The sequence below is a fragment of the Arachis hypogaea genome, chromosome 14 (assembly GCF_003086295.3).
Source record: "Arachis hypogaea cultivar Tifrunner chromosome 14, arahy.Tifrunner.gnm2.J5K5, whole genome shotgun sequence".
Taxonomy (NCBI): domain Eukaryota; kingdom Viridiplantae; phylum Streptophyta; class Magnoliopsida; order Fabales; family Fabaceae; genus Arachis; species Arachis hypogaea.
The window spans coordinates 132,463,751-132,488,480 of NC_092049.1; the positions used below are offsets into that span (position 1 = coordinate 132,463,751).

Sequence of the window (24,730 nt, forward strand, 5' to 3'; positions counted from 1 at the left end):
TAGAAGCATACAAGAGATGACAAGAGCTATGCTTTGTGAGAGCAATGTTCCAAAATTCCTTTGGGCTGAAGCGGTTAACACAGCTTGCCACATTTTAAATAGAACAATCATAAGGAAATTTTTGAAGAAAACCCCTTATGAACTTTGGAAAGGCTACCCACCAAACTTAGATTACTTGCACATCTTTGGATGCAAATGTTTTGTTTTAAATAACAAAGAAAATTTGGGAAAATTTGATCCAAAGGCTTATGAGTGTTTGTTTGTAGGATATTCCACAACTAGTAAAACATATAGGGTTTATCATCAAGATGCTAGAATTATTGAAGAGTCCATACATGTTACATTCTGTGATACTAACTTGGTGCAAAGCATTTTGGAAGATGTTGATGCAGGAAATCAAGCTCAAAAGGAGGATGAGACTGCTCAGAATCATGGAAAAGAGAATTCTGGACAAGCTGAACCAGAAACAGCAAATGATGAAAATTCAAGAGACAATTCCATTTTGTCTCATGAATCTGAAGGAAATTCTGCAGACAGCAGCACAGAGAATCCCTTGGTGACTGAATCTGCCTCCAAGTCCACCAGACCTCGTGAATGGAGATTCTTGAAGAATTATCCTGAGAAATTTGTCATTGGGAACGTCTCTCATGGAGTGCAAACAAGGTCTTCCACTAGAAAGGCAAATGAAGGTTCAAACATTGCCCTTCTTTCACAAATAGAGCCTCAAAATGTCAAGAAAGCACTTAGTGACCCTTCTTGGGTTAAATCTATGGAGGATGAGCTTTTTGAGTTTGAAAAGAACCAAGTGTGGACGTTGGTTCCAAGGCCAAGTGGAAAGAAAGTGACCGGCACCAAGTGGATATTCCGGAACAAGTTGGGAGAAGATGGTAGTATTGCAAGGAACAAGGCAAGGCTGGTGGCACAAGGATATGACCAAGAAGAAGGAATCGACTTTGATGAATCCTTTGCCCCTGTTGCCCGAATGGAAGCCATAAGACTTCTCTTAGCTTATGCTGCATTTTGTGGTTTTAAACTATACCAAATGGATGTGAAATGTGCATTTTTGAATGGTGTGATAGATAGAGAAGTTTATGTGGAGCAACCTCCTGGTTTTGAAAATAAAGAGCATTCTAATCATGTTTTTAAATTGTCTAAAGCTCTCTATGGTTTAAGACAAGCTCCTAGAGCTTGGTATGAGAGACTTAGTTCTTTTCTTTTGAAAAATGGTTTTCAAGGAGGCACCACTGATACAACTCTATTTATCAAGAATTCTAATGATTCTTTTATCCTAGTCCAAATATATGTTGATGACATTATTTTTGGATCAGCCAATGAATCCCTTTGTTCTGAATTTGGAAAACTCATGACAAGTGAATTTGACATGAGTATGATGGGTGAACTTAATTTTTTCCTTGGGCTACAAATTAAACAAACTGAAAATGGTATTTTCATTCATCAAGAAAAGTATGCCAAGGAATTAGTTAAGAAATTTGGCCTTGAAAATGCCAAACCCATGGGAACTCCCATGCACCCGAATTCTAAATTAGATAAGGGAGAAAATGAGAAAGATGTTGATGAGACTAGGTATAGAGGAATGATTGGTTCTCTTATGTACTTAACTTCCTCTAGACCCGATATTGTGCAAAGTGTTGGATTGTGTTCAAGGTTCCAATCCAAACCAAAAAAGTCACATCTTTCGGCTGTTAAAATGATCATTAGATATGTTCATGGCACATCCAATTTTGGTCTTTGGTATCCTAAGATTGATGATTTTTCTGCAGTTGGTTATTGTGATGCAGATTTTGCTGGTGATAGAGTTGATAAAAGGAGCACTTCAGGCCTATGTTGTTTCCTTGGAAAGTCCTTAAATGTTTGGTCAAGTAAGAAGCAACCAACAGTGGCCTTATCCACTGCAGAGGCTGAGTATATAGCTGCTTCTTCTTGTTGTTCTCAGCTTTTATGGTTAAAAACACAGCTTGCTGATTACAAATTAAAGGCTGAAAATATTCCCCTGCTGTGTGATAATATGAGTGCCATTAATATTTCTAAAAATCCAGTTTTGCACTCTAGGACTAAACATATTGAAGTGAAATTTCACTCAATAAGAGAACATGTCCAAAAAGGGGATATTTGCATTCAATTTGTTAAATCAGAGGAGCAATTGGCAGATATCTTTACAAAACCATTAGCTGAGGATAGATTCTGCATGCTTAGGACTTGTCTAGGAATTTTGAGTTATGATTCCTTGTTTGAAAAATACTGATGTATTTGCTGGAGCTTTTTATCTCATAAACAGGTATGAGACAATTCTGGGCAGGTGATGAACGTTTCCATCAAGTCAACGTGTTCTGGGCTTGTTTCAAATGAATCTCAATTTGGGCCAACCTCAATATTCAGATCAAGAGTGGTCCAAATGTGTTTCATTAATTTCTTATCACCTCAAGGCCCGAATATGAATGTTACAATCTTGTGTGTTAGTTTTTGATGACTTATGTGTTTCATGAAAGGTTTTCAATAAATGTTTTGTGGCCCAAAAGATTTTCAAGAGGATTTAATTTTGGCCCAAAAAGGTGGTTCAGGTTAATATTGTTGTTTTTCAAATTTTTTAAAATTAATTTTTTAAAAATCAAATAAAATCTTTCTTGAATGAGGTCATGTCTTTTCAAGTCTTTTCAAATGGTGATGCAGTTGCATGGTTTTGGAAATCCACTTTTTGGGTTCGGTTACCAACAATCTCCCCCTAGGATATGAGCGTGCTCAACTGCACCGAATAGTCAATCATATTATTCTGCCTCAAAGCGGCTCATATCAAAGGGTTTCGTACACTGATACTCTTGTTTTATATGGCCTTCTCACCAAAACTGAAATTTCATTTGCATATTTGATGGTTAGATACATGTTTGACTCTGTTAGAAGTGAAAAGGACAAAGCTCTTCCTTATGGCATGTTTCTAACTTGTATTTTTGAGTATTTTGGTGTTGACTTGACAAATGAGAAATATGAAAATAGACATTCATATCTAAAGGGAGGTGGTTCAGTGAAACAGAACAAAGGACCCACTAGATCTGAAAGAGTTGTCCTAGATGATGAAGATGATGACTATGTCCCTGAGGATTCTTCTGCTCCTTCCACTGAGGGTACTTCCATTTCCACTGGGAAGAAATCCACTCTGCTGAATGTGGTCAAGGATGTTGCTCAAGAGTTTGTTTCCCAGTCAAATCACTTGATTGCCATGAGTAAGGAACAAAGGAAACTAGCTAGCAAGCATGAGAACTTTCTGAAGAAATCTAGGGATAGGGTGGCTGTGCTCATGACCTTCATTGATAATCTTCAAAATGATGAAGACATTGCCACTGATGTTGAGGATGAAGCTGCTTCGGAGGGGAATGGTTCTGATGCCTAGATTTGTCTCACAAAATCTGTTGATGCTCCTCAATTTTTTGTCTCATAAACTCTGTTTTATTTTGCTACTGTTTGGTATACTTTTACTATCTTGGATAACTGTAATAACTTTGAACACTGATGCACTTTTGGTCACTTAGTTTGTTCTTTTGGCTGTGCACTAATCTTTCTTGCAGGGTTTATAGTGCTGTTTTTGTTAATCCTGCTTGTTATCCGCCCTTGATGACAAAAGGGGGAGAAATAGCTATGGTTGATTCAGTTGAATGATGCTGCTGCTTTTTCTGATTAGTCTTCTGATTAGTCAGTTGATTGATGCTGATAATTTATTGATACTGCTAATTCCTTTCTGAACCTTGTTTCGGATAAGAACTGAACTTTGTGTTTGCAAAATATTTTGTTTTACAATATGCTTTGGCTGTTGCCATGATACTGGGCTGAATATGTGTTGCTGGTTATATAGAATCCCTTAGTCAAGTTACATCTTGAATAGCTCCTTTTAAGCTTAATGTAAACAGGAACAAAAAGGAAAGAGCATAGATTCAGGGGGAGCTACTGTTGAAAAGGAAAGGGGGAGCAACACATTAGCAAGCAACATCATTCAAAGGGAGTCTGTAAAACCTGACTCAAACTCATTTCCTTTTTGATTATTGCTTAAATTATGTTTGTCATCAAGGGGGAGATTGTTGAGTTAAGAAATTAACTAAATTAATTAGTGATGACAAACATTATTTTTGGCAAAATAAATAATTAGAGTTGCTTAATTAACAAGTATATGTTGCTAATTACTTATTATATGTTGCAGGCCAAAATGTGAATTACAGCCCAAATGGAATAAGAAACAAAACAAGTTTGATGGGCTGGTAAATCAAGCAAAGCCCAAAAGGAAGCAAGCTTAAGAAATTAAAATGAGCCAAGCATATCTCTACCCGATCCAAGCCCAATTTTGTTTCAGCAAACAATTCCCTCCATCTTGCTCCAACCAAAGCAACGTTCCTCTCCTCTCTAATCAAGTCAAATCAAGAGTTCAGAAAAGTAAGAAAGAGAAAGAGAGAAAAAGCTTCCTCCATAAGCCAATAACCAAAGAAGCAAGAGAGAGAGAGTTGAAGCTTGAAGCACAGAAGCTAAAACAGAAATCCCAAGCTAAATCAAGCTTAAGAAAGGTAATCCATCTCATCTTGCATGCATCAAATCTTCATCCCTTCTTCCCAACTCTCTGCACTACCCGAAAATGGCTTTGAAGGGAAAGTTGTTTGATGCCCCATTCTGCTGTGTATCTACGGACTTAATCAAAACTTGGGGACCAAGTTGTATCTCTATGGTTCAGATTTGGTTGACCATTGGAAAAACAATTTTGGTTACTTCTTCATGGCTTTCGGTCAAGTTGGAAAAGTCAGAAGCAAAGGTTACTCTTTGATGTTAATGAAGAAAAAGTAAGCTTGTGGGTTGGTGAAGCTCAAGGCTCAAGATGTTGACCTTGGAAGAAGAACCAAGGAACATGCAAGGAGATAAAAAGGAGCCTGCTGTTCATTCAGGGGCAAGGAGAGAAAACCAGTGAACCTGAGGTGTTTGTTCTAAGAGAGTTCTTTGAAGAAGTTCAACTAACTGGACAGTGTAACCTAATCAAAGGTGCATTCCGCCAGTATGAAGAACTGAATCAGAGGCTTGCTAATCTGGTTTTTCGCATAGCACAGAGACTGTTGATGAAGTCAATCTCCTTCATGTTTTACTGATTGTAATGTACTTTTCTAAGCTTATCTTTCTGTAATTTCTTGAGAGAAAAGGCATTGTGAGAAAGCTTGAGAAAAAGCCATGAGTGAAAAAAGGCTGAGAGATACACTTGAGAGAAAAGCCTAGAGTTATTTTTTGATTTCTTTAGGTTGTTTAAGTGTCTTGTATCTAGTATCTGAATGGTATCCCTTTCTTAGTTGGGTTAGCACTAAGAGTGAGTAGTTAGGTATTAGCATAGCCAATGTCAAGTTAGGTTAGAACTTGAGTGTGAGAGGATTGTGTCAATCCTGTGAAATTGGTGTATGTAATACTGTTAACTATAGTGAAATTCTTCCATGGTTGTGGAGGAGACTGGATGTAGGTTGCATAGCACAAGGCAACCGAACCAGGATACATGCTGGTGTTAGCTTTTTCTCCTCTGCTCTGTTCTGTTTTCTGATATTCATGAGACAAAAATAAATTGTCTCATAAATTTCCGCTGCTGAGTTCAAACAGAATCAGAATTGTATTCTTGTTTAAAAAGGGTCATAACAGCAACTAAAATGAAGGCATCGATTCAACCCCCCCTTCTCTAAGCCTACCACAACCTTCAAATAGTATGGAATTTAAATATTTGTAACGTAAAATTTATTATGATTAATAATATTTTTATGACATTTGTAATATGGATGTTTATTACCTTTAGTGAGTTATTTATAAAAATTAATAAATTAATTGTTGGGGTTATAAATTTATTGTATTGTTTATAACGGTAAAATATAATAAATATAGGAATATGAATTCAATGTATTTGTAGGTTACAAATTCATTGTATTGTATTTTTTAGTTTTTTGTTTTTATATATATATATATATATATATATATATATATATATATATATATATATATATATATATATATTGTTGGTTTGAAAATAATAGTTAATTTGGTAAGAATTGAGTGGTTGATTCTAAAGTTTTGCCAAGTAAGCAATATTGCTGACATGGTATTAATAGAAGGAAAAAAATGTCTTACAAGTAGAGTGGATAAACTTATTTATCTACTTTTATATATTAAGAGTGGATAAGAATTTGGAATAACTTTAGTTGTGTTGTTTTAGTTTCTTATGTGATTAAAGGGGAAAAAATCTTCTCTTATTTCTTAACTTTTAAAAAAGGACTCAATAAAGTGTAGGATAAAATTTAGTTAAAAGAAAAGAGGATAAATTGAAATTTACTCATCTTAATTTTGGTTCATGTGCAATTTATTTCTTCAAATTAAATGAAAACTTACCGTTTAACTCCATGAAATTCTTAAATGGTAAAAAAAGGCCTTTGACTCAAGAGTTACCCTCATATGTGTGTTTAATAGCACCTTTAATAGCAGAATAATTGTAAAAAAAAATTATAACATATTAACATCTAATGCATTGTAAAATTGAACATTTTAATTTCTTTAATGTAAATTCTCTATTTTTTTTTAGTTTTAGTTAATAAAAAAAAAGATTTAACTAACTTGTGTTATAACTTATAAGGGTACATTTTAAAAATATAATAATAATTGTTTTTAATATTTTTAATGTATTTAATGCATTAAAAACTAAAAACACAAGTTAGCAAAACCCCTAAAAAAAATCCAAATATTTATTGGTGATTGAAACAATGACATTTTTTAATTGTTTCAAATCAAAGGCACAGGGAAGACACATCTAATCTTCTCACAATTGGTGCCAAGAAAAAATAAGAAAATGAAAAAGAAAAGGTTGTCTAAATAGCAAAATGCCACTAGCATGTGTATAGATAGATGGGTATATAAAATGAGTTAGTTCTTCTTGATGTTCCTCCTTATAGCCTCAGCATTTTCCTTGACAGCATCAGCAGAATCTTGAGCCTTTTCAAGAACAGAATCAGCAGCCCTATTAGCAGAGTTGCGGGTAGATGCCCAAGCATCTTGCATGGTTTGCTTTGCCTTATCAGTGATGGTATGTGCTGCTGCCCTATTGGCTGTGCTCTTTGTTGTGTCCCATGCTTCTTGCATTGTTTGTTTTGCTTTCTCACTTATGTTTTGTGCTGTTTGTGACACTTGATTTGCCATTTCTCCTGCCTTGTCTACTGCCCTGTGTGCCACCTGTCATTTTCTCCACAAAAATAATTTAGTAATATATTGTATGAATATATATGAAATGTGATAAAATTGAAGTTAAAAGGTAATTACATGTTCAGCTGTGGAATAAGACTTGTCTTGCTGGGTAGTATCATTCATGCTGTTAAAAACAGTTTCAGTTGTTTCTTGCCTCGTCATGCCATCAGTACCAGGTGCTGTGCCTTCTGCCTTATTATTATGGGGTGGTACCTAAAGTTTAACACCATCATTTGGTAATACTCAAAATATATAAATAAATCAACCAATATTGCTATATGTCATAACCTTATTATATAAAGAAAATTAAACTACGCACTGTAAATCTTGGATATATAGGTCTTCTTTCTTTTTTTATAGGTTAATAAAAGTTGAAATTCAAACTTTCGGCTAAAATTTATATATATATATATATAATTTTAATGTGAAATATAAAAATAATTGATTATTTTAATGTTTTACACGATTGTAGTAGTAGCACAAAAATTAACATTTTGTAATAAAAAAATTAATTATAAAAGAATAAAATGTCACTAATGTTTTATAATAAAAAATATTATTTTAATTATTAAAACACAAAGCGTCACCGACATTTTGTTAGAAAATATTATTTTAATTGTCAAAACACAAAACATCAATACAACAATGACATTTTGTAAATAACCATAATAGTATTTAACATATAGTTTAGTTCATTATAAAAAATTTCACACCTAATAATACAGTATAAAAAAAAAGTTTCAAACTTTCTAAGTTATAAAAATTTTGATAAACAAAAAATATATACATGAATAGTTATATAGACACGTACATAAATAAATATGAATATAAATTATTTATATTATTATGATATGAGTAAATTACTTGGATAGGCCTAGGGGTAACAGCTGCAAAAACCCTAGGGTTCCATACACGAGCCCTAGCAATGGTTGCACCAGCATGCCCAAACTTGGGAAGGGAGCTAACTAGGCTCTTAATTCTTCCTGCCATTGTTTCTTTTCTTTTTCTTCTTGTTTTTAATACGTTTAGTTTGTAACTTTGTATATGCAAGTTTTCTTTGCTTTAATTTGTTCTTTATCATTGTGAAAAATAATGTATATATAGTGTTCTATTATTCCTTAGCGATTTTGTCGGATACAAGAGAGTAATTAACGCTCAATAGTGGTAAGAAACACAGATGAAATAATGTTCCATATAAAAGGGTCTAAATGACCCGGTATTATAGCTAACTTAATCATTACATAAGAGGTCAACTTTCTTTTCCCTTTTAGGGGAAAATGTAAATTAAATATTTAATGAGTTAATTTATTTTTCTGTAAAGAAAAAATTTTGGATGGGATTATTGTTTAATGATATCTTATTACGTTGAGTGTTATTTAACTCGAAAAAGTTTAATATACCTAATATACTTCGAAAATAGTTTGACTTTTAGTGGATTGAAAACAATCTATGCCCATAAAAATTTACAAAAATATTATGTATATAAAAAATCAGCCACAAAATTAGTCATTAACGTAACACATTTTTTTTTATCTTTGTCTTCGTGTTCTTTCTTTTTCGCATTCTTCCTTCTTCCTCCTTTTTCGTCTTCGCATTCCTTCTTCTTCTCGTTCTTCCTTCTTTTTCGCCGCCCTCCAATCCTTCTTTTTCTTCGCGTGTTTTTTCTCAATCATCATTCTTTTATTGATGTTGTTGTTACTTTTTCTTTTCCTCATTTTAATTGAACTTCATTTGGATTCAAAAATGAATTTGATGTGTGTTTTGTTGATGATTGAGTCTTTTTGATTGCTTGTTCAAAATTGAACTAATTTCGGTTCATTTTTGATTTAATTAAGGTTCATTTGATACTACTGATAAGTATTGACCAAATTTTTTATTTTTTAAGTAATTTTAATTCATTTTTTAGTTTAATTGTGGTTCATTTGGATCCAGAAATAAATTGTATGTGTTTTGTTGATGATCGAATCTTTTTGACTGTTTGTTCAAAACTGAACTAATTTCGTTTCATTTGTATGTTAATTGAGGTTTATCTGATGCTGCTGATAAGTATTCACCAAATTTTTTATTCCTTAAGTGATTTCGGTTAATTTCTTACTTTATTTGAGGTTCATTTGAATCCAGAAATGAATTCGATGTGTTTTTGTTGATGATCGAGTCTTTTTGACTATTTGTTCAAAATTGAACTAATTGAATGGAATGAAGTGGAATCTAATGCAATTTAATAAAGTGATAATAAATAATTTCATTATTCCTTACTAAAAAATTTGGTCAATACTTATCAGAAGTATCAAGTGAACCTCAATTAGCACACAAATGAACTAAAATTAGTCCAGATTTGAACAAACAGTCAAAAAGACTCAATCATTAACAAAAAGATATCGAATTCATTTTTGGATCCAAAGGAACATCAATTAAACTAAGAAATAAACCGAAATTATTTAGGGAATAAAAAATTTGGTCAATACTTATCAACAGCATCAAGTGAACCTCAATTAACACATAAATGAACCAAAATAAACTAAAAAATGAGCTAAAATTATTTAATGATGGTATCAGAAAAAATTAAAACCAATAAAGATGTTTGTAAAATGTCGGTGTTATTGGTGATGACAATAACAAAAGAGAAATATAACGAAAAAGAAAAAGGAAAAGAAGAAGAAGACGCAACATTTGCTGTTTACATTAACGTGGGAAGTTGTTTACGTTTAAAAGTCAATTACGTAGTGCCTGGATATAAAAGAGGTTATAACAACTTGGTTAGTGAAATCACTTAGATACAAAGTATTATTGTTTTTTTTATATATATATATACTCTCTTAGTCTTTTGTTTGTTTTAAACTCAAGTCTCTCACCTTTTTAACTTGTTTTTTCATGGACACTATCAAATTTACTTAGTTTTGCTTACACTTGAGTTTTAGCAGTTTCACCTGTTCTCTGCAGTCTCGTTTACATCCTGAGTTTTCGTCTGCATTTTATTTTCGTAATTTTGTGTATACCCAAAATTTTTGCAATGGTTTCAAATTTACATTGTTTTTTTATTCCATTGTTTTTTAATAAGTTGTCGCTTGAATTTAAATGAGATATTATAATATATTTAAAATATTATATGTTAATATAGTATTTAAGCATATGTAATATTTATTTAGTTTGATATGATGCTGATTTGTTCATTATCACTAAACTATATCATTAACTTATAAATAAGTACTCACTGTACATTTCTGAATAATATCTGAATATCAAATTAAACTTGTTCCACAATTTGTTATTATGAATTCTTATAGTACTATTGTTGAGAGAGGAAGTGTGATGAGAAATATGGTGGATAAAGGGGGTGGGTGATGCCGTGATGGTGGCTCTGACGGTGTCAATAGTATGGTCACTGATAAGAATAAATGGTAGTTGTGGAACGGAAAAAAGGAGATGATGGTATCAATAAGAATTGAACTCTTAATTTTTCGGATCTAGATCTTTAATACCATGTGATGATACCACTCATTCAAAAAACTTCAACTTATGAAAAAAGGTAACACTAATGGTTATATCTCTAATACTCCCTAAATCTCTATTATACACATTGTACAAATATTTCATTGACTCCTCATACTTTCCCTAATCTCATATATGAATTTCAATTTAGTTTCAATTCACAAATGTCATCACTCTTCAATTCTCTCATCTCATACTTGAATCTCTTCATAATATCACTTTTATTTTTGAGTTTGCCTAAATTTTATATATGTTCTTTTTTTTTATTTGCTTTTTAATGTAATACTATATCATAAAATTATTTAATTTAAATATTTAAATTGAAAAAAAGAAATAGATAAATGATTATATATCTATCAATATTATGTCCCTTAAATTTGTATAATTTGCTTTGCGCATAGCCATTCTTTTTTATACTAATTTTTTTTAAGAATAACAAAAATCAAATTTTAAAATTTTTTGTCATGAAAATTTTAATATTATATCATAAAATTATTTATATTAAAAATTTAAATTGATAAATAAAAATATATATAAATAATTATGTTTTTTAATATTCACAATTTACATCATTGCACTCACTCATCATGGCATGCAGTCAAATAATTACATGGTGTTATATTATGAATAATACAGATATTAGGGTATGATATTTATATAAAATTGAACAGATATAATGATAGTATATAACAATTTTAAAATGGCAATTTTTTAATATAAAAATCTTATAAAACCATTTTTAATAAGGTTTTAAATGTGATTTTTCTAAAATTTTATATAAATAGACTAATTATTTATATATGATTTTTTACTTTCTTGAAAATAAATTCTAAGATCAAATTACATTATACAATATCATCATCATTATTAATTTATTATTATCGTTATCACTGCTAATCAAATATTTATTGTTTTAATTCTATTATTTTATTTATTTTGATTTTGTAATTACTTTATTTATTTTGATTTTGTATCTAATATTTTAAATATATTTTCGTTATATACCATTATTTGGGACTAATGTAGAGCATACAATTCGTTAATGAAAATAACTAAGGCCATCAATTTTAAGTTGGTATGTCATTGACACATAAGGAAAAATAATTTAAAATGCGACTATAAAATTAAAAACAATAAAATACTAAAATTAAAAGTGAAATAAAATATAAACACTGAACAAAAAATACTTTTCCCATTTATTGATATTCTCTCCTTTCATGAATATAGTATAATTTATTAAAAAAAATCTTAAGTTGAATCGTGTTAGAGAAAATTAATAGTCAAAATTAATCAATCTCTTATCTTAATTGTCTATTTTTACATTTTGTGTAGTTACAAATTTGGATAATATGAATAGTTTTGTGCAATTATATACTTTATGTATATTGGAAATGAATTTTTTTAATTGTTAAAAAAAATTAAAGGAGTAAAGTGTGATCTTTACCTCTTCATTATGTTATTCTCTTTTCTCAAGTTTTTTTTGTTTCACTTATAAATTAATAATGAAATTTATTCTTTCAATTATTAAAAAAAATTAAAAGGATCTATTCCACATGTATATTTACTAGACTATTATTAACAACAGAAAATTATACTATGTATTTAAAATGCATTAAAAAATTGATCATATATTTTCGAAATACAAAATCAATAATTCAAAAGTTAATGCAATATCCCAAAAAATAGCAAACTAAAAGGAAATGCTAACTCTTTTAGAGAAATCACTACTATCAATATACAATTTTTTTAAATTTGTTGTAATAGAGTCAAATAATTTTTTAAAATTCAAATATAAGATTAACCTCTTAAAATATTTTGAAATAATGCATTCAAAATATACAATAACTCTCATCAAGTGTCTCCACATTTATCAACGAAGAATTAATACATTATTCAAACAAATAGTCAATTAATTATTGACTCTTCATCTTTTATCTCTTAGAGTCAAATAATTCTATTTTAAATTAATACTTAACGAATTTATCTATTTTGTGTTTTAAGAACATATAATAAAATTATAAATTAAATTTCTTTTATTAAAAATATAAAAATTTAAATTTTAATATATTTATTTTATATTTATTAAATAAAAAAATTTAAAATTTTTTATTAATAGTAATTATTACGTGTCCTAATTAATCCTAAAACTTAAAAATAAAAATAGTCAAAATTATTTATCATTATAGTTTTCAAACTATGAACACAAATTAATTTCACAATTTACGATATTTTAAATTACATTATTAGAAATAAATTATTCGTCTCTTTAGTTTCTGTGGATTTAAACTTTCGATAAAAATGGTGTATATATATACCTATACACAACAATCATAATTCGTCAAGAGTGAAACAAAGAGAAAGAGAGTAAGAGAGATAGATAATTATTCAAACATCAATGACTTTTTGTGTTAGTAGAAATATTTTCATGCTATGGCTTCTTGTTCTTCTTGTTCAATTATTATTATGCAGCAGCGAATTGATGCCAAAAATACATGTGACTATCCAAAATTACATGGAAGGGCATGAAAGCTTGATAGTTCATTGCAAATCCAAAGAAGATGATCTTGGAGCGAGGCTTGTGAAGTATATGGATACATATGAGTTTGAATTCAGAGTTAATTTTTTTGGTGGCACACTTTTTTTTTGTAGCTTCCGATGGCCAGGTGCGTGTCATTGGTTCGAAATATATAATGAAGATAGAGATTGGAAAAAGTGTAAACAATGTATTTATAGAATATTTAAAAAAGGACCTTCTAGATGTGTACCAGATAATACAGATATTTGGTATCCATGGAATTCAGATGAATGTTAATTTTTTTTATTTTATATATTTTAGATGATGGATTTTCAAGAACACTACCAATTGTTCTTGTAATCATTAAAATAAATTCTGTTGAAATAATTTGACGTTGATGATGATATATGTGTTAGAAAATTTTATTTGTACCTTTAAAATAAAGCCAATAATGTTCTATATAAGTGCCTTGCTTGTCCTTTAATTATCAATTTATTTTACAAGCAAAATTTATTTGTCTCTTAATCTCTTTCTTGGTCTTGGTTTTAACTCGTGATGATTTCTCTCTTCTTCCTAAATTTCACCGTGTGAAATTTGATAATAATGTGTGTGGGAAAGTTTTAATTAAGAATATACGCACAAATTAGTTTTGAAAGAATCTTGAATTGAAAGCATTGGTTCTTAATAAACTTTTACTTTTTATAAATTCTCAAGAATTAAAACTTATTTGAGTATTAAGAGAATTAGTTCTAAAAATTTAGTAGAGTCTAAAATTATAATATTATATAATCAAATATATATTATATATAATCATGATTAAAATTTTTTTAATTAAAAAATACTAATAAATACTTGTTATATAAAAAAATTATTTTAATTTTTACAAGTTGGATTCGATAAAATATAAAAATTATCTCTTTTTAGTTAGTTTATTTTGTTGAATATTATTGTGATAATAAGTTATATTTTTATGTTTTATATCATAAAAAAATATATTATAAAATAATATAAATAAATTATTCTAATAATTTTGTTATATGCATTTAAAACATATTCGTAAATAAAATATATACAATATTAATCTTTTTAATGAATTTTTACTTAATATGTTATATATTACTAATATATACTTTTTGTTTACTAATATATGATGACATTGACTGTTTATCTATTTCAGAGATTAAAAAATAAATAACAAATAAAATTAAATCAAATTTTAAAAATAAAATAATAAATACAATAAAATAAAAATCGTTGGGATCTATATTCCTTCATCCAACCATTAATTTGTTGAATTTAATTTTTATACACTAATTAGTGTAGAAAAGCTTTATTCGTGCATCCAATCATGCTACATCATAAAAAATAATTATTATTTTCATTAATCAGATGAATGGTTATCTAAAAACACACGTGTGATTGCACGATTTATATCACACAATTTACACTGTCAGTACATTAAAATTAAACTCTAATTTGTTTGTGCAGCAACTTTGGTAAAAAAACAAATGAGGCACCAAAGAAGAGTTAATACTCAATTTGATACTTGAACTTGCACGCGAGTCTCAATTTAGTTTTTGAAGTTTTAATTGCTTCTTTTTAGTTCCCAAACTTTGCAAATATGACTCATGTTAGTTCCTGGGATAATTTTCGACGTAGAAACGTTAAGTCGTTAACAGAACACTAGCATAGACAATTGGATACCATGTTGGACTTTGTAAAATGACGTCGTTTTTGTTTTGGCACTCAAATAACCCAAAAAAACATCGTAAGTGGTATTTATTAAAGCTTTTCCTCTCAAAACAAGTGACCCGACATTATTTTTGGATTATTTGAGCACCAAAACTAAAACGGCATTGTTTTACAAGTTTTAGCGTTACATTTGATTGTTCATGTTAGTACTTAATTAACGTTTTTGTACCAGAAATTATCTCAGGACTAATGTGAGTTATGTTTGTAAAATTTGTAGATTAAATAGAGACAATTAAAATTTTAAGGACTAAATTAAAACGTGTTGCAAATTGAGAAACCAAATTAAATCTATAGACATGAATTTCAAGGACTAAAAAATTTAGTCAAGCCTTTTAATAGGCTTCAAGCCAATAAGGCTTATTGGTCTACGTAGACATGAATTTCATCCTAAACAAATAATCGCTTCTTTCACTCAACAACTACGATTTTGGTTTCGATCTAGACATCGGATCTAATCTCCCCAAATCTGTCAACGATAAAAAAAAAAAACCCTATTCCTCTAACCCTTCTTACTCCACCACAACCCCTTCCTCTTCCCAACCGAGGAGGACCCAACAAGTCCTCATGGTCTCACAAGCCCATTTTCGTTCCTGCCACTCAGATTGGGTTGCCCGGTGGTCTCCCTTCCATGGTAAGTGACATCTTCGGCAAGTAATGGGCCACTGTCTTAACTTTGTCTTCTCTTCCCAATGCCAAAAACTACAGCACAACAACTAGAAACTACACCCAGAACTAGAATGCGAACACTATTGGAACTGGAAGGCGAACACTATTGGAACTGGAAGGCGAGCACCACATCCGGAACTGGAACTCGAGCATGACTGGATCTGGAAGGCGAGCACGGCCGGATCGATAAGGTGAGTGTGACAGGATGGGAGTTGGCTCCTCCATCAGCGTCGGAAGGCATGCTCGGACAGGGACAATGGCGTGTTGATGAGTAAGGTGGGGAGAAGGATATTGCTCCAGCATGGTCGGCACAATAGAAAAGTGGAGGACAGTGGCTGTGTTGATTAAGCAAGATTAATCGGTGTTTTATCAGGATTATTGTAATGATAATTGGTTTTTTTTAAAAAAAGAAAAGTAATTTTGCAGAAAACCACTGATGAAATCCTTCAACTCTGATTTGAATTCCTATTGCCCCCCTTTTTTGGGGGGTAACAATTACTTGCATTTTATGTGATTATGCAAGACAAACATTTATTCAATTGCCACAGCCCACAAGTACAATCATTTTATTCAGCCTTTCAATCTAAGAGTAACTGTCAGGTAAACAAGTTTAGGTAACTACATAGTGAGAATAAAACAGATACAAATTAGTGAAATAAAATAAAGAAATAAGAAAACCAACAAGGCAACAATAACCTTCACTCTTTCTACAAATCCAGAGAACATGCCAATCACACGTTCCCCATCCTTCAGCTGGATCCGACTGACTTCCAGAGCTTGACCCACTCTTCCATGGCTTCAGCGGCACGAGAGAACATAGGATCAACCTTCCCCAGTTTCTCCTTCACTGTCTTGGCCATCTCGAGCACACAAGCCTCGGCTGTAGTTGCTGATTGTGAGAACCTTACTGACTGAAAGAAAGGAACTACTTCCTCCATCAGTTTCACTCCTTCCCACTCTTTCTTTAAGCTCTCTATGGCATTGCCTCTTTCTGTTCTCCAGACATAGGGCAATCCGCTTTTCACACCAAGGGATAGGTGATCGCATATTACTTTCACACACATTCCGCTCCATATATCTTCCACAGTTTCCCACCTAAACTTTCCTTCACCGGCCAATTTCAAAGCCGGGACTAATGCCGGGCCAATTGCTTCACGGTTGAAGGCAATGTTGATACCACTCACCGGCAACATGGATCTCACCGGGACAGTCAGAACAGCATCCACATATCGCGTGTTCCTCTCTTTTGGCTTAAGGGCTTGTGTTGGTGCATCAAGGTCTGCTAGATTCAGCCATAGTCCACACGACAAAGCACAATCAACCCCAGTTCGCAGGCTAAATGGGTACCCACGAACAAAATCTGCACCCTTACAGAATGGATCATACAGTGTATTAAAGAAAAAAGGAGTTGCGGGTGTCTTAAGGTTCACAACATGCTGAGCCACGGGATCTACCATATTTCCTGCAGTGTCTTTTGCTGGGACACAATCATCATCGACACAGACAACATACTTCTTCCGTGAAACCAGAAAACCAAAGTATCTACATGAATATCCGGAGAAGAGAACGGCGGAAGAACCCACCACACGCTCAATATCAGATTTTGTATAGACATCCGCACTGAAGCCCGCAGGAATTTGGAGTTCCTCCTTGAGGTCAGGATCTTTCACTATTATCAGGTGGAAACGGGAGAATATTGGCTTCCACTCATTCAAGAAAGATTTAAGATCAGAGTGCAATGCGCCAATCACAATATCCACTTCATTTTCGTTGATAGTTACTTGAGCCATCTTCTGAGGTGCAGAATACAAATTCTCTCACAAAACTCAAGTGTTGTTTGCTGCCACGCCCGATGAATCAAATTTGAAGTGCAGTCAAGTGCAGACAATGGTTTAATGCTTTCTTAAAATTTCTCAGAGCACCCTGTAAAAAGTATTTAAGAGGGTCAGAAAAGAAACACTTGCCACCCCAGGATTAGTCACAAAATGTGTAAGATAAATTCTTAGAAAAACTCACTGGTAGGAAGCACAGGGGTCAGAATATGTTGTATATTCAGTGCCTGAACAAGTGAGAGGACTTCATCCTTACCGGTTGCTATAAACAATCTCAGAACTTTCTCAGTCAGTTTACCAGCTCTCAAAATTCTCTGCCCACAAAAATATCTAATGCAATCAAAATGCTAACAAAATGAAACTTCAGCAAACAATAAAAGATTTATATTCTATAAAGAGAACGAAATAATCAGAACCAAATTTACAATAGCCTGACTCTAAATTACGAATCATGATTGGCAGACTCCATTGATGGAAAAATCACAAAGAAGACTTGCTTCTTTATTGCAATAAATATCCAAGGTCAAGGCAACAACCAACAAGGAAATCTGAATTCAGAATGTAACGGGGTCGAAAAAGAATAAATCAGAATGTAAAGCAAATCTGACCCTGGGACTACTAACTGCTACACCTTATTCCACTAGTTGGGTTCGGTTACATGGATGAATTAATTGCACCCTATCATAAATCATAGGTTAAATCACATTGACTTCCCTTGAGATTAAGTGATATACACAAGATGCCCTCCCTTTGTAAGGGTATACATAAACTCTGTTGAAACTCACATTCAAATTATTATATAATATTCACCTGAATATGGCAAAATGTGACACACTGACACTAACCTCCCCACTAAAGAAGTAGTCACTGTAAAGTGCGAGGTATGTAATATCACCTAACCTCAGAGATGTGTAATTTACGATAAAATTCATGTGCATATACAAGATATTAACCCTCCAATGACCCATATATTAAAAATCAACTCAATTCAGAGTTTTAGGTACTAATAATGATAAACAAACTTTGCCAAACATTTGACGTAAACTTGCAGCTGCATATAAACCAAATTAACTAGCATCATGAGAAACTCACGAAAAAGAAAACCCTAACAAGAAGGACCTTGCAGCGGCAGCAAAAATCATGAGCAAGTTCAGATTTTTAGGGCAGATCAAAACACAACACACTAAAAAAACGATCAAAATAAGAATGGGGTGTTGTTGTTGTTACCTATGAATGAATGAATGAATTGAATAGCTAGGGTACGAAGTTTGAAATTGGAGAAGAAAGAGAGTAGAAATAGTGGAGGAAAACTCACGAGGAAGAGATCGAGGAGGATGTGATCAGGGATGACAGAGAGATCGGAGAAGTCGGAGAGATTAATGACCGCTGAGTCAATTGTGAGAGAGAGCAGTGTTGGCGGTGTTCTCATTCATTCAACTCTCTCCTTTTTCTTTCTTCCTTTCTTTCTCTCTTTCTCTTCAAACGAATAAATGAAAATTTTAATTAATTAATTAATTTTGAAATAATAATTAAATTAAACAATAATAGTAAATACTAAGAATAAAAATGGTTGTGCTGGAGAGGAAGAGGAACCAGATCCTTGAATCTCTGAAGTTTCCGCCCTTGGATTGGCCTTTTGCCTTTGCTCTCTTTTGTGGATGGATAACTCATTTCAGACATTATAACATTCACAACAGTCAACCCCTCGTTCTGCCCGCTTTTCTTAATAACTCTTAAACAAAGTAATTGATATTTTAATTATTTAAGAGAGAGAGAAATTTTTTGGACCAATAATTTTAAGTATTTTTTATTATTATTTAATTAATATAAATATTAAATTGTTCTTTTATTAATTTATATGTGTAAATTTTAAAAAATATAAATATAAATTATATTAATTTATTAATATAAATTTTATTAATTTATGTGTATAAAATTTTAGTAAATATAGATATAAATTATATATTTATGTGCAAAACATTTATAAATATGAATACGAATTGTAATGTAACCCTCAAACATTGAATAAAGCCGAGTTATATTTCGGTTAGCCTATACAAAACCGAAACGATAAGATTTCCTAACGTATCCAAATCTTTTTCAAAGATCTCGCCCGCACGTGTTTACATCGGTCACGAAAATCTCGACACTTACTAACGAACAAATAAACCTGAAACACATAAATAAGACTAATGGGCGACCATAGGATTTATTCAACAACAACAACGCACTACTATACAAACGATTTGTATCCCGAACACTTTCTCCTTTTATAATTCTTTACTGACTTGATCGTCGGAGTCCTTTTTGCAGGTACTATGCTCGGGTCCGAGTTCACGAGGATATCCCCGATTCGGCTAGAGTCATTGAGCACACCACGATCAAGGAGGAGCCGACGTATAGCTCGAAAGGAGTATCCTTGCAAGAACATTTGACGCCCACCGTGGGGCCGGAAAGTTTAACTTCACCCCCATCCCGATATTTTAATTTTTATAACCTATCCATATCTGCTTTGTACCCCTTTTTCTTTGCAGAAAAGGAAGCATGACTGATCACTCGGAGACCCAGCAACCCCCCGAACCAATACCGATCTCATGGCCGCTAACGCCGCCCTCCTAGCAGAAAATCAGTGGATGGCCGAACTGTTAGTAGCAATACAAAATAACGGAGAACGGAAAGTTGACAACAAAAAAACAAACACTGATCAACACGAAGAGCATTAGTCAGAGTACAACGCAAAGACAGGGGAAACACCCCCCAAAACTGGAAGACGACGAACCAACCCGTTTTTCGAGGAGATAATGAATTTCAAAATACCTAAGAATTTTATACTCCCTATGACCCTAACACCATATAAGGGGATCGGAGATCCTAAAGTTTATGTCACGAAATTCAAGTCTACGATGTTCCTCAATAGTGACTCCGATCCCATCCTGTGCCGATCTTTTTCAACTTTTTTAGATGGAGCTGCTTTATTATGGTTTTCTAATTTGCCTGCAGGATCCATAACCAGCTTTGATGAGTTCGCCAAAATGTTCATCAATCATTTTGCAGCATCCAAAATCTATATGAGGGACTCAGACTACCTCAGCACAATTAAACAAGGGCAGCATGAAAGCCTAAAGGATTACATGACACGCTTCACAACGGCAGCGATGGAAATTCCCGACCTTAATCCAGAAGTACAGCTGCATGCTATCAAGAGCAGTCTCCGACCTGAAAAATTCCAAGAAGCTATAGCTGTGGCAAAACCGAAAACATTAGAAGAGTTCCAACCTCAGCCGCCCATATCAGTTTCAATACTGACGACTTTAAGTCACAGACGCCAAATTCAGACGACCTAGTAGTGATCTCGGTTCACATGGAAGAACTAACCGTAAAAAAGGTCCTGCTCGATCCAGGGAGCAATGCTAATGTCTTATTCTACTCCACATTCAAAAAGATGCAGCTATGCGACAAGGCATTGCAACCATCGGGAGGAGAATTGGCAGGGTTCTCAGGTGAAAGAGTCCCTATATCAGGTTATGTATGGTTAAGAACAACATTGGGAGAGCCCCCAGATTCCAAAACACTAGACATCCAGTTCCTGGTAGTCGATTGTGTTAGTCCTTACAATATTATCTTAGGGCGTCGGTCCCTTAACTCTTTTGGAGCTATTGTCTCTACCATTCATCTATGTGTCAAGTTTCCTCTGCAGGATAACACAGTGGCGACGGTGCATGCCGACTATAAGGAAGCCAGACAATGCTACAACGCGAGTTTGAAGAAAATCACGAAGGAAACCATTCCGAGAATCCATTCCGTTTACAACTCGGAAAGCATTCCCACCTTGGCCGGAATGGACCTTAGGGACAACAACAGTCACCCCTCCCCAACGGACGACCTAGAAAAGGTACAATTGGGTGAAATAAATCAATATACTAACATCAGTTCGGCTTTCTCTGCAGGAACAAGATAAAACTTGGAAGGCATATTGAAGGCCAATGCCGACCTGTTTGCCTGGACCCCTGCTGACATGCCAGGGATCGACCCGAATTTCATAAGCAAAAAACTAGCAGTCAACCCTAATGCCCGAATTATAAGGCAAAAGAAACGTAACTGGGCACAGAAAGAAGAAATGCAGCAGCGGCAGAATCATAGAAATTACTTGATGCAGGTTTTATCCGAGAAATCCGATTTTTCTCATGGCTAGAAAACGTCGTTATGGTCAGAAAAAGCTCGGAAAAATGGTGGATGTGTGTCGATTTCACAGATCTAAAGAAGGCTTGCCCGAAGGATTCCTACCCGCTACCGAACATTGACAGACTAGTAGACGACACCTCTGGATACCAAGTGCTGAGTTTTATGGATGCATACTCTGGATACCACCAGATACAAATGCACCCAGATGACGAGGATAAGACAGTGTTTGTTACCGACCAAGGTAATTTCTGCTATAAGGTAATGCCTTTCGGACTAAAAAATGCAGGAGCAACTTATCAGAGACTGATGAACAAAATTTTTAAAAATCAAATCGGACAAAATATTGAGATACATGTTGATGATATGGTCGTCAAGTCTAGTTCAGAAAAATAACACGAAGCCGATCTTCAGGAGATTTTTCAGCAATTCCGAGCTTACAATATGAGACTAAACCCAAAGAAGTGCGCATTTGGCGTACAGAAAGGCAAATTTCTCGGATTTTTGCTCACAAACCGAGGTATATAAGCGAACCCTGACAAATGTCAAGCAGTCCTAAACATGCAGTCACAAAAAACGATCAAGGAAGTACAACGACTCACAGGTTGCTTAGCTGCCCTATCCAGGTTCTTACCAGCCGCAGCAACCAGATCCTATCATTTCTTCAAAACCATGAAGAAGTCGGATAAGTTCGTTTGGACAGAAGATTGTGAAAAAGCCTTCTCCGAATTCAAACATATCTTGGGGTCACCACCCATACTCAAGAAACTGGAACAAGGTAAACCACTCTTCGTATTCCTTTCAATTTCCACTAACACTATCAGTTCTATGCTTGTAACAGAAGCAGGGAAAGAACAACACCCGGTGTACTTTGTAAGCAAAGTTTTACAAAACATCGAGACAAGATACCTGATGATAGAAAAATTGGCATTCGGTCTAGTAATCACTGCTCGGCAGTTGAGGCACTACTTTCAAACACACCCAATTATATTTCGGATAGGTCATCCTTTACAACAAATATTATCGAAGCCGGACCTAGCGGGACGATTAACGAAATGGGCAATCGAGCTCTCTGAATTTGACATATCATATCAATCGCGAGGATCACCTAAAGCACAAGCATTGGCCGACTTCATTTCGGAATTCACAGATAAAGAGGATCACATCAAAACATGGGAATTATACGTGGACGGAGCATCAAACGAAAATGGATGTGGAGCAGGAATTCTCCTGAAGGACGATAATGGAGTCCAAGCCGAACAGTCAATCAAATTTCTTTTTGAAACAACCAACAACCAGGCCGAGTATGAAGCTCTACTAGCAGGCCTAAGGTTAGCCAAAGAAGTAGGGATCTCCAGCTTAAAAGTACACTGTGACTCCCTTCTCGTGGTACAATAGGTAAACAGTCAATTTCAGGTACGAGATCCACTCCTAGAAAAATATTTGAACTCAGTCAAAACCCTAATGGAATTTTTTCAAAGTTTTGAAATACTGCATATACCTAGAGAACAAAACTGCAGAGCCGACATCTTATCCAAATTAGCCACACATAGGATAACCGATCAAACAGAAACATTGAATCACATTACATTAACAACACTAAGTTTAGATATCAAACCTATTCTAAGCATGTCACAGGAGGAAGATTGGCAAAGCCCATTCATTCGCTATCTAAAATTTGGGGAGATACCACAAGACAAAAAACCGAGGTCATTCAGATACAAGGCAAACCACTATACTATAATCGGAGCAGACCTATACAGGCGAGGTATTTCCAGACCTCAACTGAAATGCCTAAGCCAAGCGAAAGCCGAAGCTGCCTTGGACGAGGTACACGGCGGGGTCTGCGGACATCATACAGGAAGCAGGAGTCTGGCCACAAAAATACACCGAGCAGGATACTATTGGCCGACACTGAGAAACGACTGCAAAGGCAAAGTACAAAGATGCGATGCATGTAAAAAATGTGTGCCTCTAATACACAACCCGGCCGAGCTATTACACACTTCAGACGTCAGCTGGCCATTTCACAAATGAGGGATGGACATACTGGGACCATTTCCATTTTCAACAGGGCAGGTAAAATTCCTTTTGGTAGCTATTGATTATTTCACAAAATGGATCGAAGCACAACCTCTTGCGAAAATCACAGCAGAAAAGGTACAAAATTTCATTTGGAAATCAATTATATGTAGATTCGGTTTACTCAAAGAAATCATATCCGATAATGGCAGACAATTCACATATAAGAAAATTGCTTCATATTTAACCGACCTACATATCAAACATCATTTTTCCTCCGTCGAACACCCACAAACCAACGGGCTCGCGGAGGCGATAACAAGGTTATTTTGCAGGCCTTAAAAAAGAAATTAACAGATGCTAAAGGATGCTAGGCCGAGCTTATACCAGAGGTGCTATGGAGTTATAACACAACACCTCAGACCACAACAAACGAAAACCCGTTCCGGCTGGTCTATGGGGCAGACTGTATGATACCTGTTAAGATCAGCCAAGAGTCGACTCGAACTGAGTACTTCAACGAACAACATAACCCGGAAGCCAGATTGGCCGAACTTGACCTAATAACTGAAGAACGAAGCCTAGCCGAACTAAGACAAAAAGCCATGCAGACAGCAATGCAAAAGCAATATGACAAGAAAGTACGACCAAGAGCCTTCAAAGAGGGAGACTTGGTACTAAGGCAAATGGAAGAAGTTCGGAAACCACCAGGATGGGAAACTAGGTGCTAATTGGGAGGGCCCTTTCTGCGTCTCTAAAGTCATCGAAAAAGGAGCATATTCTCTCGAAACACTAGAAGGAACAACTCTTCCCAACACTTGGAACATTTCGTCTTTAAAAATGTATTACAGTTGAATCTCTATTGTATATGTGAACTGGCCATGTACTCTTTTTCCTGATCATGAGGTTTTATCCCTAAGGAGGGTTTTACTCGGACAGGTTTTAACGAGGCCGATCACTTCACGCTCCCTTAAAAGGAATTCAAAACTATATACAAATGAATATACCAATCTTTACGCAAATTATT

The 24,730-nt window shown here is 33.8% G+C and overlaps 3 protein-coding genes across 3 annotated transcripts; all 3 read right to left on the reverse strand.

Moving 5' to 3' along the window:
- Positions 1-6,734: 6,734 nt before the first annotated feature.
- On the reverse strand, positions 6,735-8,300 carry LOC112743232 (uncharacterized). Its single transcript, XM_025792449.2, has 3 exons — positions 8,113-8,300; positions 7,324-7,461; positions 6,735-7,236 (listed from the first exon to the last, which is right to left on the reverse strand). The coding sequence occupies exons 1-3, from the start codon at positions 8,236-8,238 to the stop codon at positions 6,931-6,933; spliced, it is 570 nt and encodes a 189-aa protein (XP_025648234.1). The 5' UTR covers positions 8,239-8,300; the 3' UTR covers positions 6,735-6,930.
- A 7,900-nt stretch (positions 8,301-16,200) lies between these two features.
- Positions 16,201-17,460, reverse strand: LOC140172862 (probable UDP-arabinopyranose mutase 5). Its single transcript, XM_072215056.1, has one exon. The coding sequence runs from the start codon at positions 17,458-17,460 to the stop codon at positions 16,420-16,422; it is 1,041 nt and encodes a 346-aa protein (XP_072071157.1). The 3' UTR covers positions 16,201-16,419.
- LOC112744218 (uncharacterized) lies at positions 16,201-18,975 on the reverse strand. Its single transcript, XM_025793773.2, has 3 exons — positions 18,818-18,975; positions 17,687-17,816; positions 16,201-17,593 (listed from the first exon to the last, which is right to left on the reverse strand). Exons 1-3 carry the CDS (start codon positions 18,929-18,931, stop codon positions 17,574-17,576), a joined length of 264 nt encoding a protein of 87 aa, XP_025649558.2. The 5' UTR covers positions 18,932-18,975; the 3' UTR covers positions 16,201-17,573.
- Positions 18,976-24,730: the final 5,755 nt, after the last annotated feature.

What these genes read in the sequence shown, in the direction of transcription:
- LOC140172862 (XM_072215056.1), bottom strand. Translation starts at nt 17,460, where the DNA reads ATGGCTCAAGTAACTATCAACGAAAATGAAGTGGATATTGTGATTGGC.
- LOC112744218 (XM_025793773.2), bottom strand. Translation starts at nt 18,931, where the DNA reads ATGAGAACACCGCCAACACTGCTCTCTCTCACAATTGACTCAGCGGTC. An exon ending in TCCTCCTCGATCTCTTCCTC is followed by an intron (nt 17,817 to 18,817) that starts GTGAGTTTTCCT and finishes TTTTGTGGGCAG; the next exon opens with AGAATTTTGAGAGCTGGTAA. An exon ending in GACCCCTGTGCTTCCTACCA is followed by an intron (nt 17,594 to 17,686) that starts GTGAGTTTTTCT and finishes TACTTTTTACAG; the next exon opens with GGTGCTCTGAGAAATTTTAA.
- LOC112743232 (XM_025792449.2), bottom strand. Translation starts at nt 8,238, where the DNA reads ATGGCAGGAAGAATTAAGAGCCTAGTTAGCTCCCTTCCCAAGTTTGGG. An exon ending in TTACCCCTAGGCCTATCCAA is followed by an intron (nt 7,462 to 8,112) that starts GTAATTTACTCA and finishes GTTAAACTTTAG; the next exon opens with GTACCACCCCATAATAATAA. An exon ending in CTTATTCCACAGCTGAACAT is followed by an intron (nt 7,237 to 7,323) that starts GTAATTACCTTT and finishes AGAAAATGACAG; the next exon opens with GTGGCACACAGGGCAGTAGA.